This window comes from Hyperoodon ampullatus (assembly GCF_949752795.1).
Source record: "Hyperoodon ampullatus genome assembly, chromosome: 1".
Classification (NCBI taxonomy): domain Eukaryota; kingdom Metazoa; phylum Chordata; class Mammalia; order Artiodactyla; family Ziphiidae; genus Hyperoodon; species Hyperoodon ampullatus.
In genome coordinates this window covers 116,519,939-116,539,622 of record NC_136914.1, presented here as the reverse complement: position 1 = coordinate 116,539,622, position 19,684 = coordinate 116,519,939, and the positions used below count along the sequence as shown (strand labels likewise).

The following is a 19,684-nucleotide window of genomic DNA, read 5'->3' as shown; positions in this document are numbered from 1 at the left end:
TTTTCTTATAAATGTCTTCTTTCTAGTTGTTTATCCCAATAGTAGTACAGTAGGTGCATTAGTATAAACACTGTCTAGATTTTATGATCATTAAATTAGATTGTCATTTTTCTAGAGACTATGTTTTAAAGCTAAATAGGAAAAGTGCTCAATAACAAAACATGACTAATTTTACAACTAGATGCTAAGGTGGCTATGATATATAACAAATATCTTAGATTTTATTTTTATTAATTTCTCAGTAGTGTACAATCACATATAAAAAATACAGATTAATAAAAATAATAAAATCCACAGGGGGACAAACAATCACGAGCAGGAAATAACAAGGAAGTTTGCCTATGCCTATTGGGCCTTGAGCAAAGAATGGGGAATAAAACAACTGTTCTTAGAATTCAACATCATACGTTGTACTTTATGTGGATTTCAGGGTTAACATTTTTTTATTGAGTTATAGTTGATTTGCAGTGTTGTGTTTTTGGTGTACAGCAAAGTGATTCAATTTTATATATATATATGTTATATATATATATATATATATATATAAAATATATATATATTCTTTTTCATATTCTTTTCCATTGTGGTTTATTACAGGATATTGAATATAGTTCCCTGTGACATACAATAGAACCTTGTTGTTTATCCATTTTATATATAATAGTTTGTATACGCTAGTCTTAAATAGGGTTAACATTTATACCTCATATGTAGTCTAAGGATCCCCAAGCTGAGAAATTAACATATAATTTGGCCCGGAGGTGTGCTTTCTCAACTCAATTCACTGTGAATTCTTGCAGGAAAAACCTACATACTACTAAAGATTATCCCACAATCAAAACTTGCAAAACACCCAAGGAAACAATCCACCATAGGCAAGAGTCTGCAGATACAATAAAGAGTGGAGTTAGAACACCTCCCACAGGAATTTCAGATCATAGAATGCCAGAAAGAGAATGTAAAGTTACTGTATTTAAAATGTCTAAAAATAAGAAAGAATAGGGGCTTCCCTGGTGGCGCAGTGGTTGAGAGTCCGCCTGCAGATGCAGGGGACACGGGTTCGTGCCCTGGTCCGGGAAGATCCCACATGCCGTGGAGCGGCTGGGCCCGTGAGCCATGGCTGCTGAGCCTGCGCATCCGGAGCCTGTGCTCCGCAACGGGAGAGGCCACAAACAGTGAGAGGCCTGCATACTGAAGAAAAAAAAAAGAAAGAATAAATAAAATCTCCAAAAATAAGACACACAAAAGTTCCAGGAAAATTTGAAAAATATCTAAATAGACATTCTAGAAATGAAAAATATAATAATTGAAATTAAGAGTAGTGATTAATAAAAGTATAGATAAATAAAGCTGAAGAGAATTAATAAATTGAATCATAGATCTGAGGAAATTAGTAATGCAACACTGAAAGAGAAGTTAAGAGACATAGGGGGTAGTATAAGGAGGTCCAGCATATGCTGAATAGGAGTTATAGAAAGACAGAATAGATGAGCTATATATAGAATGGGAACTATGAAGAGCTATTGGCTTGAGTTTTTCAGAATTGATGAAAAATATGAATTCACAGAATTCACAGTATGAATTCACAATATGAATTCACAGTACAAACCATTCCACATCTACAGCTGGATAGACTATAGTGAAACAGCATAAAACCAGTGATAAATAGAATATTTTGAAAGCAAATAGAAAAAGCCAGGATACTTGAAAAGAAACAATATTTAGAATTCTCAGTTGTAAAACTAGAGATCATAACTCAACAAAATATCACAAAGTTCCAACAGAAAATAGCCATCAATTTACAATGTGTTACTCAACTAAGACTTTACCATCATGAGCTTGTGCTTCATGTGGATTTGGATATTGGAGTTCATATTCCATATTCAAGAGTGAGGGCAAAACAAAGATATTTCATAATGTTTACTTAAAGTCCCTCATTGAAAGGCCTTCTAAAGGCTGTATATTCTGGAAAAGAAAATGGAATTCAGAAGAATGGGAGGTAATCAATTTCAGAGAGTATATTACTGGCGCATATATGCATATATCTAAGCAATCATTAACAAGCTTGTATGATTTGGGGATAAGAAAATATGAGAGTATTAAAATACCAGAGAAAAATAAAAGCTTAAATTAAGCTGTATGATATTCATAAGAGAAAATACCTAAATGTAAGGATGTAAAAATCTGGAATGTAGAATGTTGAAAAGTGATGTAAAAGACAAATATTTAGCACCCCCAACCAAAAAAAGCTCATCTGGTTCTATAAATAACAGATAAAAGAGGAGATAATGATAACTAGTGACATAGGTAAAATAAAACACAAATAATAAAAAGGATTAAAAAAACTCAGCGTTGGCTCTTTGAAAAACAACTAAGGAAATAGAATAACCGATGTTTTCTTTGGCTAGAAAAATAATTCTGAGGGGGAACGAAAGTATGGAAAGATTCAGATTATGTGATATTTATGTACATTTTAAATTCAGAACACGATACTATATATTTCCTGTGGGACTATTAAGTATTTGAAATCATAAAACTGGGAGGTTATATTCCGAAAATCATTATAATGATTGCACACTAAAAATCAGTGCACTAATGGGACAAAGAGGGTAAAGAGAAAAACCTAAACAACACAAGCTAATGTTATGTTCTTTATTTATAATTGTCTGTGCCTAGCCTTTTTTTGGAATATTAGTACATAAATCCAACCTGAGGGGGCCTCTCCTGAGACGTGATCTTAATTAAATGAGAAAGAAAGCCTTCCAGGAAACGTAGAGCACTTTCTTTCTTAAATGACCATGTAACAAGTACGATGTACTGTTAACATATAAATCACTCAATAGGGATAAAACTCAAAATGATTATAAAACAAGATAAAATGTTACTTTTTTGTGGTATTAGAAAGATCCTAAAATGACACATTTAATAAGTGACAACCTGCCTACTGGTGGTAGAATTAAAAATCCATTTAATTTACCTGGAACTAAGGGCAAATGAGATTTTTCAATTAGCTACCTTCCAAAGTTAGGTCATGCAAAGGATCTGAATTAACAGGAGAACAGATCTGAGGATTACATCTGTGGTTTGAGAGTTGAAGGTTCTCTTGATAAATATGCTGCTATCTGATGTGAATGAAAGGATGTCTTTCTTTACCTTATTCGTCCTTGCATTAAATAGATCAGACCTGTATTAGCCCTGGGCCCCCAAGTCATTTTTCTGAGTTGTGCTACCTAAAAACTGTCTTCATTAGCACAAACCTAAACAAAGCTAAATTAAAAGTGAAGAGCTAAAACAAAAAAAAAAAAAGAAGAAGAAAAGAAAAGAATCACACTATTCCACTTTCTTGATGTAGCCAGAATAACTAAAAGTTAGCATATGACTAAAGGAATAGATGAATGACTCAGTTAAGGTAACCCGATTCAAAGGGAAAGTTTCAGGTTTCTCGTTGATTGTACATTATTTTCTTGCTCTGGCTCCAACAAGAAAGTGTTTTATAGAAGACTCTTGCATGATTTGCTATATGTTAAAATAAAAATCAACAGAGCTGTTTATTTGCAAGGACTGCTAAACATTAAGATCTTTAAAAGTACCTTTACATGAGTATTGTAATAATGTGTAATGCAATAATAATAATACAAAACATTCTAGGTATCGTCTGCTGCTGTTTCTTTAGATTAAATGTCCCTTTTAATGAGTTGGATTACTCGTACCTGGACTTCATGTGTATTCAGTGTCTCTGAGAGAATATGTATCCTTTAAAAGCATTTTGCCAGAATGATAACATAAATGTGGCAGGAAATAACACTACTGTTTTAAACATACAAATAATGAATATAGTACTAAAAAAGCATATATGAAAAGCAGAGATGCTTATGCAACACTTATTTATATAGAAATTTTCATAAAAACATGGTATAACACTGCTTCATATTTCTATACAAAATAAGGTTGAACAAAATAAGGTTGAATTTAGATATTCATAAAACTAGGAATAAGTGTCACAAAGTCTGTTTCACATAAATGAATGTTTACCTGTTTAGTACATTTCTTATAATTGAGAGGAGTGGAAGACTTGTATGCTCTTTTTGGTAGGCTGTCAGTATTTTTGAGGAAGACCCAATTGTGCTTATTAACTTCTATGGCTTAATGATGATTGCTCTTACTTTTCCATACATGCCAGTAATTATTTCCAGAAGATTTATCATGATCTCAGATACGTTTTTATTTAAATTTTGCTCTGACTTCTGTGTTTCCTTTGTACCTATGTTGTCCTTTTTAGGGATATCATGAATAATAAAGTGTTTTACCAGCACCCTAATCTCATGAGGGCACTTGGGATGCACGAGACGGTGATGGAGGTCATGGTGAATGTCCTTGGAGGTGGGGAGTCCAAGGTAAAGGAAACCCTTTGATTCTTGGGATGCCATTTATTGTAACCTCCTAGACTATGTACATGGCATATTCTTAATGAGAACTTCTGTAAATTCTATTAGGACTGCTTTTTAAAGAACACTTTTTGAAAAAAATTGAACAAAACTGTACAGACTGAGAGTTGGATATGCTTCTACACTCATCCCCCAAGTATCCACAAGGGATTGCTTGCAGGACCTTCCTGCAGATACCAAAATCCACAGATGCTCGAGTCCCTTAGGTAAAATGGTGTAGTATTCGTGTATAACTTAATGCACATCCTCTCATATACTTTAATTTCTAGATCATTTATAATACCTAATACAATGTAAATGCTATGTAAATAGTTGCTGTCATGTAGCAAATCCAAGTTTTGCTTTTTAGAACTTTTGGCATTTTTTGCATTTTGGTTGAATCTGCAGATGTAGAACCTGCAAATATAGAGGTCTGACTGTAGTTTTTTCTTTGATATTGATAACAATTTTTCTTATGCCATGTAATTTGCTATCTCCTAGATTATCCTCATTTAGGGGATATTTAGAAAGCTTAAAAGTTAATACTATGCTAATTTTGTAAGATTTTGAATTATAAATCCATTTCCATCGCATTAGAAGTCCATAACACAAGCATGCTCTTCAGACCCACCCATTCCCTTGATTCAGACAACAGTTGGTTCCACTAAATTCCTGATCCAGACCAAAATTTGAAGATGATGCTCTATAGCATTTGTTGTAAGACACTAAGGTGCATTTTTAAATGATTAAATTTTAAAATAAAAAAATTTAAAACCAAACAAATAGAATAATATAATATATAACTCCATATAAAGCAGTACAATTTCATGACCTCTGATTTGCAAAATATTTCAGTTTTTTTTGAAATTTTAAAATGTATTTTTCAAAATATAGACGTGAGTCCATATTTCTCATGTTCCGACTACCAGTTAGACAGACCTTTAAAAATATTTATAAAATACTCTGTTTAAGAAGGACTTGGAGTCTTTAGGGATTATCTGTGGTATACTAGAATAAGAGCTAGGTCTCAGGGGAGATGTGTTTGCTGGGGCCAAGCAGGCAGACCTTCCAGGAAGGGTGTTCATCATAGGAGATGTCATGTGCCAGTCAGGGAAGATGTGAGTTCCCAGAATCTTAATAATAATACAACAGCGACACTGATGATAAGAACATCCTATTATGTGGTTCCAAATATTAAACTGGGTATTTTTCACAATACGTCTTATTGAACTCTCCCTCCTTTGCCTCAGGTAAATATTATCATCCATCTTATTACAATTTTACAGAAGAGAATCAGTAAGATTGCATAATTCCCCAAAGAAGCACAGCTAATAATGTGAGTCAGGAATCACAGCTGAGCCTGCCTGGTTCCTAAACCAGGCCCATGCCACCTTTAGGTTTAGGGCTGTAGATTAATTCCAGATCAACCTATTGATGGCAGTGAGGCTTCAAATTAGTGCCAGGCTTGATTTTTGGTGGCTCTAGGACTAGATGAGTCCAAGTCTGGACATTCGAAGGTCTTCTGTACCTGAGGCGTGGCAGACATGGGCACACATGGATGGGCAATCTGATTGAGACCTCAGCTTCAGAACTCAACTTTATAAAGATCCTTTGCTTTCCCAGCTAACTAAATGCTCTTTATGTAGGAAATCACTTTTCCCAAGATGGTGGCCAACTGTTGCCGTTTTCTCTGTTACTTCTGCCGTATAAGTAGGCAGAATCAGAAAGCAATGTTCGATCATCTCAGTTATTTACTGGAAAACAGCAGTGTTGGTCTTGGTAAGTAAATGTATGACTTTCATTTAATCTTTAAGATGAATGGGATTTACATATTGGATTTTAAAATTAAACTTTAATGTAAATTAAGTTGGATTAGTGCGATATGTATTGCATTCAGAAATTCAATTCTAAGTGAAAGTTTTTTTTTTTACATGGAATTCGTAGTTGCAGCACAATTCAGGTTTTGTTTCATCTTTGTTTCAATTAACAGCCTCACCATCTATGAGAGGTTCAACGCCACTGGACGTGGCAGCAGCCTCGGTGATGGATAATAATGAACTAGCCTTAGCTTTGCGGGAGCCAGATCTGGAAAAGGTAAACAGCATCCCTGCCCCGTGTGTTTGTGTGAATTACACTTGTTCATAGTGGTTTCTCAAGATATTTAAATGTAATTATACTATAGTTATAATTATTATAATTATAATATACTATGTATTATAAGTATGTTACATTTATATGTAATATTATAAATTATAAAGAACAAGAAATTTGAGATAAGGTATTTTCTCTGATCACATGCATTTTTCTTTGGAAAGAGAATCAACTTACTCTATATTCTTTTGCATTTTTGTCCTTTCCTGGTAATCTGCTGTCACTTTTGCTTTAATCATACAGTTTAGATTTCGTAAAAGAAGTTGTTTTAACATCTTATATATACAATTTATATCACAGAAGTTTGCATATTACAGTGCAAGTTATCATTGATATACTGAAGGCTGTGCACTCTAAGCATATTAGGCCACATATATGTTTACCAAAATATGGATAAATTTCCCCCATGTTTTAATTGCAGTTGCATTCTAAGTGGTCTTCCTGATCCCTCCCTTGCAGCCAGAGTGAGTCTCTTGAAAGGATCACATTAATCCTCTGCCCAGAACTCTGGAAAGACTTCCTATCTCACTTTGAGCATACACTTAGAGGCATTGCAATAGCTCCATCCAATCAGTCTTAGTTCATTTCCTGCTATTCTCCGGGTCTCTCTTTTTGCTCCAGCCACGCTGGACCCCTTGCTATCACTGGAACTTGCTAGGTGTGCTCCTGCCCTAGGGCCTTTGCCCTTGCTCTTCCCTCCGTCTGCAATATTCTTCTGCCAGATGTCCTCATGGCTCTTTTCCGGACATCCTCTCAGTCATTGCTCCAAAGTCACCTTCTTTTCAGTTCTTCCGTGTCCATGCTATAGTTTAAATATTTATGGTTTAAAATTACATTTTAATATAAATATATTTTACTAAAATCTGTATATGTATTTACCAAAATCTACTCCTTACCATAATGTAAGGCTAGTGAGTACAGGGCACTTTTTTCTCGGCTGCTCATTGCTTTTTCCCAGTCTTAGCATTGGCACTGGGTAGACACTCAACGCATAGCTGTTGAAAGCATGAAAAAGTGAACTCTTCCCCAAATCCTTCTGACATGCCAGTCAAGCGTCATGAAGCTTTGCATCTCTAAATATAACCTCTGGAGAATTCTCTCCCATATATAATTTGAAATGTTTTTATCTACACACTGATAAAATAGCTAGTATTTTTAAAAAGTAGACAGTGCTGAACACTGAGTAGGCTTTGGAGCAACTGGAACGCTCATGTACTGCTGTTGGGATGAAAAATGGTTAAGTCAGTTGGAAAGCAGTTTGGCATTATTTTTAGTAAGTTAAACATACCTAACATAAATATGCACCTAGCCTTTCCACTCCTAGGTAGTTACTCAGTAGTAATACAAATATATGTCCACATAGAGATGTGTACATGGTGTTGATAATGGCTTTATTCATCTGAGTCCAAAACTGGAGACAGTTCACCAGACAACTGGTGAATGGATAAACAACACTGGGGTATTTCCATAAGTAGTGAGATGCCATGATTAGGCTATAAAAAGGAATGAGGGACTGACATGTACTCCAGCATGAATGAATCTCAAAATCGTTATTCTGAGTGAAATAAGCCAGGCTCAGAAATACCCATAATGGATGACTGCATGTATCAGTGTCCTAGAACATGTAAGCTAGTTTGTAGTGGCAGAAAGCAGGTTGTCAGGACCAAGGTTTGTAGGGACGGATGGTCTGCAAAAGACACGGGGACCTGAGGAGCAATGGAAAATGCTCTACATCTTGGTTGTGGGTTCTTACAGATGGATAAATCTCTCAAAGATCATTGAATTTATACTTTAAATAGATGAATTTATTGTACATAAATTATACCTCAATAAGGATGATGTAAAATATTTTTAGCTTTATTATTTATTTATTTTTAAGCCTGGCTTAGCTTGTGACTGAGCTGGGTGTAGCTTATTTTGTTTGATAAGTTGCTCCTCCAACCATCTGCTACCATTGATAGTGACTTCTTTAGGGATTCCTTTTTTTTTTTTTTAGGGATTTCTTTTAAAACTGGTTCTGTTATGAAATCTTATATAGAGAACCAACATTCACAATAAGACAGAATATTTTAAAAGGCCAAGCTAAGCAGAAATTTTAATGTGTTAAGTTTAACAAAGCAGAAAGTTTGGTAGTATTATCCCAAAGTTAATAGACAGTGAAACCGTGGTTCAAGATGATACACTAAGTTCTAATGCAGGTCAGATTTGAACCCAACGATATTTGACTCTGAGCTTAGTTTTCTCCACTTCTCTAGGTGTCCTCTCACACACACACCTTCCCCCATTACACTGATATTTTATTGTGGAAATAAATTCACTTCTTTAAAAATATCATTGTATCTCAGATGGATCTTTCACTATCTCAGATGGATTCAGGTTTTACACTGGGCCAGAGGCCATTAGGCATTTTTAAAGCTTATCAAATATTATGACTCTTGTAGGTAAAAGTCTCAAATGATATGAAATTTAGGAATATTTTTCTTTCACAGAGTTCATTCATAAACATTTTTACTATGATAGCACTTTGTTACAGTTTGTCAGTATTTCTTAATTCTAAGGTTTTACTAAAGGGGGTTCATATAGACGGTCATGAGATTAAAAAGAACTTGCAAAAATGCATTCGTTTTAAACCATCCCTTGATAATAACATTTACCATGTCCAGTGCAAGCTTCTAATGAGTATCTCACCCAAGGGATAACGTTTTTGTTTATCATCTTGTTTTTGCAGGTAGTGCGATATTTGGCTGGTTGTGGACTGCAAAGTTGTCCAATGCTGGTGTCGAAGGGTTATCCAGACATTGGGTGGAATCCAGTTGAAGGAGAGAGATATCTTGACTTTCTCAGATTTGCTGTCTTCTGTAATGGTAGGATGAATCGCATAGGGTCTTTTATGTTCATTATTAAAACTGAAAAAAAAATAGATGTATAAAATAATGAGGCATCCCAGCATTTTCATGAAGGAAGTAGATAGTAGTAAAGAAATGGAATATTTTATAATCAGTAGGCTTTTTCACAGTAATAATTTATTTTGTAATATTTATTTTGATCGTGATGCTGGGCTTTCATTATTAAATAAAAATTTTTAGACACTTACATTCTTGCTGTTTTTATAATTAGACTCTAATAATAGCTAGGACCAAGACTTCACTTTCTAAAACAAATTAACAAAAATGAATAGTTTATAACTCCATCATGCTTTTCTTTACTTGGAAAATTTTAAGGGCAAGAAAAGAAATTTACTGAGTCTTACGGACAGAACACTAGTAATTTGGATTCAACTTTGGCTCTACTACTACCTTATTAGGTTTTAGTTATTTTTCTTTAAATATAAGCAGATTAGTATAACATTGTTTGCTCAGAACTTCCATGTAGTCAATGTTTGCTTACTCCTGTTCCCCGTTTGATCTTAGGGGAAAGCGTGGAGGAGAATGCAAATGTCGTGGTGAGATTGCTCATCCGGAGACCTGAGTGTTTCGGTCCTGCCTTGAGGGGGGAAGGTGGGAATGGTCTGCTCGCAGCCATGGAAGAAGCCATAAAAATAGCTGAGGATCCTTCTCGAGATGGTCCCTCACCAACTAGTGGATCCAGCAAAACCCCGTAGGTCGAATATACTCACTCTTAAGATTAAATGATACTACTTGACTTTTAATTTTACAAAATATAATTTGCGTTCTCTTAATTGCAGTATAATTCTCTGGTACTCTGGATTTCTTCCCTTGAAAATGAAATGTGTTTTGAGAGAAGGGATGGAATTTGCTGCTGGGATAGGGTGAATGAACAAAGAGGGACCTCAGGAAGATTGTATGGATTTAGCCGAAAAAAACTTAGGTTGTAGGAGGAGATGTATTTTGTGAATTTTCTCAGGGCTCTAGGGAGTAGTGAGTTCTTACAAATGATGGCAGGTGAGCCTTTGAATTTAGAATAGAGTTTACTGGGAGGTTAGCTGGAACGAGTTTTCATGATAATAGTAAGAGAGAGAGAGACCCTTAGCAAGAGGATGGGGACTTAACTGGTGTGTTGGCAGAGAAAAGGGGATGTTGTCACTTTGAGGAGTAAAATGCTTTATTAAGGTCTTGGTGACTGGGGAGGCAGCGACTACCTTACATTTCTCCATAGTCTTTGTTGTTAATACTTGATTCCAGCAATAAATTCATCCAGGCGTGTTGCTTCCTTTTTTTTTCTTTTTTGGCTGCATCACGTGGCGTGCAAGTTCTAGTTCCCTGACCAGGGATCGAACCCATGTTCCCTACAGTGGAAGCATGGAGTCTTAACCACTGGACCTCCAGGGAAGTCCCAACTTCCTATTTTTTTAATCTGTGGAGCTGAGTGTCCTGCTAGGGGCCCATGTAACTGCACTGCTAGCACCACTGGTAAAGATATAACATAGGGCTTATTGGAGGCAATTTTCCAAGCAAAGAGGTAGTCCTGCAAACCCTGGTTCTCCCACTTAGAGACCTGGCGTAAATGTTCCATCAACAGCAAGGCCAGGGTTCCAGGCTGGGAGCACTCCAAGAGCAAGTTACATATTTATCAGTTAGCTCTTGAGGAACTAGGAATCCCTTAGTTTTTCTAACAAGTAGAAAATATACCAAGAGATTGCTGGTCGAGTACCACCTGAGTGGGTGTGCACCTGAGGACCTTGGGAACAGCATTGCTTCTGAGGAACAATATTGTCAACAGGCCTTGCTGTTACTCTGCAGACTGCTGAGTCCAGCTGAGGCAGCTGTCGGCCAGGCCACTAAACAAGGAATGACAGGGCCATCCAAATTTGCCTGTCATCAATGAGATAATGAAATATTTATGTTTTTCATGTTGTATTACTTGGGAGTGAGTGGGTGGGGGCAGAGTAAAGAGAGAGGTGAGTAAATGGAATCACGTTTATGAAGTACTCTGGGCAAATCACCTTACTGGGTGCCTTGTACATGTCATCTTATAGGACAGATCTCTGTCACCCTTTCTCTAAATGTATGCTGTTGACAAAAGTAAACTTACCATGTTCTTCAATCAGTTATTTTCTGTTAATATCTTGTCTGCCAGTAGAAATGAGCAGAATCCATCAAATTAATAATTCCTCTTTTTTTTTCCATTTTGAAGGAATCTTAATATTAAAGTTCCCACAGATGCCTTCTTGGTGATAGAATCTCAAATCTTGTCTTTAACCCATCTTTATTTTCCTTTTTGAAATGTCAAGCTGTATATTAAACACATATGTGAAAAGTGTCAGAAGAGGCAGAATTAATTACTGTACTGGTCCCTTTCCTCTGAGAAGTATGTAACAAATCTGAAACATCATTTTATTATCCTGTTTGCTTTTCTTTCTCTTTCTTTTGAAAAATCCACGAAAGTGATACAGAAGAGGAGGAAGATGATACCATCCACATGGGGAATGCCATCATGACATTTTATGCAGCTTTGATTGACCTGTTAGGACGCTGTGCTCCCGAAATGCATGTAAGTGCCGTGAGGTCCAAGAACAAACATCCTGGCTTATTCCTCTTTGTTAAGACATCCATCACTTGCAAAAACCACAAAAGTATCCAAAACCAGCAATCTTCATGCTCCATTAAAAATAATCGCTGCAGCCTCATTGCTGAACAAGTGTTTGTTTAGTTGGAAATATCCTCTTGGTTACAAAAATTAGTGATGAGATTTCATTATGAGTCATTAATAGACTAGTCAGTTACTAATATATCTCCAAAACTCATATAAGCCTCCCCACAGTTTAAGAAGGAAAGAACTTATTTTTCCTATACAGTGTCCTTTCCTGTTTCAGTGCATGCAGAAAGCACCACTCCTACCAAGGGTTGTTTCCTTGCTGTATAATATTTAGTCCTTTTGAAGGAGCTGCTACATGTTGGCCACTGGTTTAAGGGAAAGTGGGGCTGGGAGCAGGTCATGGGGAAGGAAAGAGCTATGTAGACCCTATTGATAGTGTTTTCATAAACTTTTTGACCAAAAGGTAATTGAAGTTCATGGAACGATACTTACTTTTACTCTGTAATACATTCTGCTATTTTCTACTTTATTCTAATCTATTCTGTTTTCTTCCATTACATTAATTTAAAAAATGCTACCCAGGGCCCAAAAATTAGCTTCATGATCTGTTGATGGGAAACAGCCAGAGTCTGAAGCACATTGACCAGTCCTGGGGAAGAAAGCAAATACACTTCTAACTGCTCTGAGCATGAAGCCAAAATGACTGTTATAACACATCACCTTTCTCCCTACCCTTCGAATCTATGTCTTTTTTTGGGGGGGTGTAGGGGGAGCGGAGTTCGCTTGTTTGTTTTTGTCTCTTTCTCTCACACCCATAAGTTAAAGCTTTCTTGCTTTCTGGATATAATCTTTTGTTGTGAACAGAGAGGAATCGCAGGATAGAGAAATATTAGAATGTTAGAAAACCTGGAGTTTGATTTTTTGTAACGACTTAACTTGCTATCAATGAGATTTTCATTATAGTAAATGGGAATAGACTATCAAAAATTTGTGTGCTAGAAGGTCATTGCAGAGAAAAAACTTTATGCTCACAATATTCATTCTTTTCCTGTTAAAGTGGAAAATCAAAGGAACCATGAGAGAAATTATGCTAATAAATAGAAGATTTTTGTTCTATTATATTAAAGGGAAAAACAACCAAGTGACTTAATAAGGGACTGACCTTGGCACTTCAGAAATTTATTCACCTTCAACAACCATTAATTGAGGACTTCCTAGGTGTCAGAAATTGTGCTTCTGTTTCACACTCTGTGGTGAAGGAACAGATGCGTTCCCTGGCATTGGAAGCTTCCAGTCTATTGCAGAGATGGGCTGAGATCCTTGACTATGTCAGGTCCACAATCTTCATAGATACTTCATTAGCCAGTGAAGGTCTAAAACACCTGTTAGGATCCATGTTCACCATTTTCCCCAACATTATAAACCCATCCTTGAGAGAAATCAGGGTAGAATATAGGTGGATATACAATTACATTTTTATCACAAAACAAAAAAGGCTAAACCAGCCTAAATATTAGTATATGTTCAGAACCTAAAGATAATAATTTTTCCCTTAGTATTATTGCTCATGTTATGGATAGATATTTATATGTAATTTTGGGGGGTAAGCATTCACAGACTTATCAGTCTTAAAATACTTTAATACCCCAGAGAGGATAAAAACTATTATTCTAATGGATATACCTGTTGGCCTAGACTGCAGTATGTGACTCAGTGTCTGCTGAAGTCAATGAAAATTGTGTGGCAAGTAAATATCTGTCTGTAAGCCTGAAACAGCACTTTCTGAGAGAGTTTCAACTTTATTATTTATTTTTATTTAAAAAAAATTAATTAAAGTATAATTGATTTATTATATTAGTTACAACATAGTAATTCAGTATTGTCATAGGTTATACTCTGTTTAAAGTTATTATAAAATATTGGCTGTATTCCCTGTGCTGTACAATATAACCTTGTATCTTATTTATTTATTTATACATAATAGCTTATATCTCTTCATTCCCTACCCCTGTCTTGCCCCTCCCCCCTTCCCTCTTCCCATTGGTATCCACTAGTTTGTTTTCTGTAACTGTGGGTCTGTTTCTGTTTTGTTATATTTGTTCATTTGTTTTATCTTTTAGATTCCACATATAGTGATCATGTACAGTGTTTGTATTTCTCTGACTTATTTCACTAAGGATAATGCCCTCCAGTTCTACCCATTTTGTTGCAAATGGCAAAATTTCATTCTTTTTTATGGCTGAGTAGTATTCTGTTGTGTGTATGTCTATCTATATCTATATCTATATAGATATAGAAAAATAGACACACACACCACATCTTTATCCATTCTTCTGTTGATGGACACTTAGGGTTCTATATCTAGGCAATTCTGCTATGAACATTTGGGTACATATATGTTTTCAAATTAGTGTTTCTGTTTTCTTTGGATATATACCCAGGAGTGGAATTGCTGAATCATAGAGTGGTTCTATTATTGAAGAGGTCTAACTTTATATAATTAACAGAAAATTATTTTAGACTTGGATTCCCATTCTTCCAATTTTTTAGATAGAATTAGACCATTGATTTCACAAAGTTATTCTTCGTTCCTTTATTTTTCTGCCTGTAGTTGATTCATGCTGCTAAGGGAGAAGCCATCAGAATCAGGTCTATTTTGAGATCCCTGATTCCACTGGGAGATTTGGTGGGAGTAATCAGCATTGCTTTTCAGATGCCAACGATAGCCAAAGGTAAGGTGAATTTCCATTTTTTTAATTCAGTAGGATGTGGATGGTGTGATGTTTTCAATAAGATCATCAGTACCCACGGTTTCTTTCCCTGCAGCATAGTTACACTACATAAGTTTCTTTTAAAAAATGAACTACATCTGTATCATTCTTCTAGATTCCACACATATGTTAATATACAGTATTTGTTTTCCTCTTTCCGACTTCACTCTGTACGACAGACTCTAGATCCATCCACATCTCTACAAATGACCCAATTTCATTCCTTTTTATGGCTGAGTAATATTCCACTGTATATATGTTAACGCATATATGTGAAATCTAGAAAAATGATACAGATGAACCAATTTGCAGGGCGGGAATAGAGATGCAGATGTAGAAAATGGATGTGTGGACATAGAGGGATGAATTGGGAGATTAGGATTGACATATATACACTACCATGTGTAAAAAAGATAGCTAGTGGGAACCTGCTGTATAGCACAGGGAGCTCCGCTTGTTGCTCTGTGGTGACCTAGAGCGGTGGGATGGAGGGGTGGTGCGAGGGAGGGAATATATGTATACATATAGGTGATTCACTTCACCATACAGCAGAAACTAACACAACATTGTAAAGAAACTATACCCCAATTAAAAAATATATTTTTTATAAAATATTTTCTACATGCATTGTTTTTAAACAGCTCTGTTTCCAAAGAGATTTTAAGTCTTTTACAGGTGACATTTCAGTTTCCAGAAAAGGGAAGTAAGCATCTCAACTGTTTTATCTAATGTCTCTCCTAGAGTTCTTTGGTCCCCTATTCTTCTCTTTCTTGACAGCAACACCTTAATTCACTCTTTTTGATAGTTTTCGTGGTCACTTTCTTATAATACTTTTTTTCTAAAACCATGGTCATAGGTTTTGACTTAGTGATTTAAAAATCGCCAGTGTGTTGAAAGAAGTGCTCTTTGCAAGACTGAGGAGAACATTTTGGAAAGATTAGTTTCTCCCCATTTTAACTCAACGTTTATTGTTCTTTCCTGTCCTATTTAGTTGAGTTATAGTAATGTTATGACTTTTTTGTCATAAATATGCAGTATATTGTCTACCTTAGGATTTAAAGGATTTTTTGTGAACTATCACAGTCACACTGAAAGCTAATTTTTAAAACACCATCTACTGGTCATTGTAAAATTGATGCTTTTTTTTTTATCTTCTTTCTTTTTATGGAGAATGTAGACAGAAACTTGTATGTTTTTATTTTGCTGTGGTATGCATTAAATCAACTTCTAAAACTCAAACCATCAATATTTCTTCTTAGGTTTCAATGACAAGTCAGTTGGTTCTTTAAGCATCACCAGCTATTGTTGATAATTCCTATTATGTATTCTGTATTTAGTATGTGAAGTTTGTCTCTAAACATTAGTACCTTGCCCCTCAGTATTAGCTAAGGCCTTTCTCATACATTTTTTTCCTAGGCCATGAGTTTTAATTTTTATTTTATATTGGAGTATAGTTGATTTATAATGTTGTGTTAGTTTCAGGTGTACAGCAAAGTGAATCAGTTATACATATACATATATCTATTCTTTCTGAGATTCTTTTTCCAATTAGGTTATTACAGAGTATTGAGTAGAGTTCCCTGTGCTATACAGTAGGTCCTTGTTGATTATCTATTTTATATGTAGTCGTGTGTATATGTCAATCCCAACCTCCTAATTTATCCCTCCCCCCACCGACCTTTCCCCTTTGGTAACCATAAGTTTGGTTTCTAAGTCTGTGAGTCTGTTTTCTGTTTTGTAAATAAGTTCATTTGTATCATTTTTTAGATTCCACATATAAGTGATACCACATGATGTTTGTCTTTGTCTGACTTACTTCACTTAGTATGATCATCTCTAGGTCCATCCATGTTGCTGCAAATGGCCTTATTTCATTCATTTTTATGGCTGACTAATATTCCATTGTATATATGTACCACATCTTTATCCATCCCTCTGTTGATGGACATTTAGTTTGCTTCCATGTCTTGGCTATTGTAAATAGTGCTGCAGTGAACACAGGGGTGCATGTATCTTTTCGAATTATGGTTTTCTCTGGATATATGCCCAGGAGGGGGATTGCTGGATCATATGGTAGCTCTATTTTTAGTTTTTTAAGGAACCTCTATACTGTTCTCCATAGTGGCTGCACCAATTTACATTCTCACCAACAGTGTAGCAGGGTTCCCTTTTCTCCACACCTCTCCAGCATTTGTTGTTTCTAGACTTTTTGATGAGGGCCATTCTGATGGGTCTCATACATTTTTATTATAATTATCCTAGAACTAGAGGGTAGCCCAAAATGATAATGAAAGAAGGAGGAGTTTAGAAAAATTAAGGGGCAAGTATCTAATCTCAAAAGTAGATATTCTTTTCCTGCAGCTCTTGGTCCAAACAGGTTTGGGCAGATTGTCTGAGGTAGTAATTTTAGGTGGATGAATAATGCAGGCAGCACAGGGTAAAGCCAGTGCAGCTGGCCCTCCTTGTGCCAGTTCATTTTCCAGGAGTCTGAGAGGAGGCAGTTGATCAGCTGTATTGTCCCCAGTGTATCTGAGGAGATGGAGAGCATAAAGCAGCAGCCAATCCATGAGTCTTCATTCCCAGGCAGCTGGAGTTGTAGCATTCCTTAAAATGAATGTCCACCTGAATGAGTGTTTCAAAAACAAATCTTATTTCAAGATCAGTGAGTTGCTTATCATTTCCTTAGGCACAGCTTTCTGTTAGAAGAATAGAATCCTATAACTATAAATTACCTATAATATGATTTTTTTAGGAGAATGGAACTGGAATTTCATGTAGATTTTTAATCAAAAATTAGAGCATGCTGATTTAACCTAAGGATTAAATTACCTTGGGTTGGATTTTAAATCCAATTTTACTTAGTCTAAATCTAACTTTGCCAGTGACTAGATGTGCAGCTTTGGACAAGTTATTTAACTTCCCTAAAAGTCGCTTTTTATCTTGTGTTAAAGGAAGATAATAATACCACCTTCATAGTGCATGTGTGAAAATTGTATGAAAGTGTGTCTGGAACATTCCTAACATAAACCTGACAACAGCACAAATGACAAGCATTGTTATTCTTATTATTGTAATTACAGGAAGGAAGGTATTAGGTGTATTAGTTATTATTAATTATAAGGAATGGAAGTGATTTGGTATTAGCCTTCAGTCTAATTTCCTTTAAAACATTGTTATTTGTTCATTTTCATGATTCACATATCAAATTCATTCATCGACTGTTAATGAAAACAAAAACGTTGTGACTGTATTCTTTCAGGATGGGTATGATCATGTATCATCTTTCCCTGGGTCCTTCTTTCTCCAACATTGCATCAGTAATAAAGATTCTGTGATAGTATTTGCAGAGTCTTATAGTGTGTGGTCAGCAGCAATGTGGCATGATTATCACATGGTCAAACAGAAAACAAGTTTGTTCTCCAGTATTTTCAATGGGCACATAATTCCCTAATTCTTCATATCAGTGATCCCCTCTATGAATCTACAGAGTTATACTAAGGAATTCACTCCTCTATATAGGCATCAAGCATTGACTGTTGATAGAGAAAATAATATGTCTCTCAAATATGTTTTAAATGTTATTAAATGCTATTATGATTAATGAAACATCTTTCATTTGAAAGTCAGACTGGTTCCTGGAGTTTTGTTCATTATTCTGTAATTGTCTAAGCCATAAATATGTAAATGATGTGAATGTACCATGATTATCACATAGGGTACATGAACTTTATTAATGTTTTATTAAGTTTTCAAGAGGTTCTTGTATTGAAAAGAATGCAAACCTTGCTTTACATTTTACCTTTATGATATTTATTCTTAGTTTTACAGTTTGGATTTTAGGTGCCATTTTGTTTCCTTCTCGGTATCTGGCATAATGCTATGTCCTAATCATATACACAGTTAACAAATGGATGCCCAAATAACATTTAAATGACCATGGATTTACATTGCGCTGCCATATTGCCTCAGCTAAGTCCCAGCCCTTGCTTGAGGGTAGTAGAGGAACAGAAAACCATTCACTGGATAACTTTATTTAAGACAAGAGAAGGCTGGAAAGTAGCCATTTATAATCTATTTCATTAACAACAACGTGTCACCTTCTCTTTTTTAGATGGGAATGTGGTGGAGCCTGACATGTCTGCGGGGTTTTGCCCAGATCACAAGGCAGCCATGGTTTTGTTCCTTGACAGGGTCTATGGAATTGAGGTTCAAGATTTCCTCCTCCATCTTCTCGAGGTTGGCTTTCTGCCAGATCTGCGGGCTGCTGCTTCTTTAGACACGGTAATGATCTGAACAAATTACTTCTGCGACTTCTTTTTTTTTTTTGTCACAGCTTACCCTTCCCCCTCCCCATATCCTCAAGTCCATTCTCTAGTAGGTCTGTGTCTTTATTCCTGTCTTACCCCTATGTTCTTCATGACATTCTTTTTTTCTTAAATTCCATATATATGTGTCAGCATACAGTATTTGTCTTTCTCTTTCTGACTTACTTCACTCTGTATGACAGACTCTAGGTCCATCCACCTCATTACAAATAGCTCAATTTCGTTTCTTTTTATGGCTGAGTAATATTCCATTGTATATATGTGTCACATCTTCTTTACCCATTCATCCGATGATGGACACTTAGGTTGTTTCCATCTCCGGGCTATTGTAAATAGGGCTGCTATGAACATTTTGGTACATGTCTCTTTTTGAATTATGGTTTTCTCAGGGTATATGCCCAGTAGTGGGATTGCTGGGTCATATGGTATTTCTATTTTTAGTTTTTTAAGGAACCTCCATACCGTTCTCCATAGTGGCTGTACCAATTCACATTCCCACCAGCAGTGCAAGAGTGTT

At 35.7% G+C, this 19,684-nt stretch overlaps 1 protein-coding gene across 2 annotated transcripts in view; it reads left to right on the top strand.

The window, feature by feature from the left end:
* RYR2 (ryanodine receptor 2) overlaps window positions 1-19,684 on the top strand; it is a gene marked incomplete at both ends in the record, with an annotated part of 724,637 nt that overhangs the window by 505,666 nt on the left and 199,287 nt on the right. For both annotated transcript variants that reach the window (XM_079725493.1, XM_079725494.1), the window contains 8 exons: window positions 4,280-4,394; window positions 6,071-6,203; window positions 6,415-6,518; window positions 9,304-9,439; window positions 9,986-10,172; window positions 11,921-12,026; window positions 14,683-14,803; window positions 18,954-19,123. In XM_079725493.1, the coding sequence (XP_079581619.1) occupies window positions 4,280-4,394; window positions 6,071-6,203; window positions 6,415-6,518; window positions 9,304-9,439; window positions 9,986-10,172; window positions 11,921-12,026; window positions 14,683-14,803; window positions 18,954-19,123 (1,072 nt within the window). The remainder of the gene's footprint in view (window positions 1-4,279; window positions 4,395-6,070; window positions 6,204-6,414; window positions 6,519-9,303; window positions 9,440-9,985; window positions 10,173-11,920; window positions 12,027-14,682; window positions 14,804-18,953; window positions 19,124-19,684) is intronic.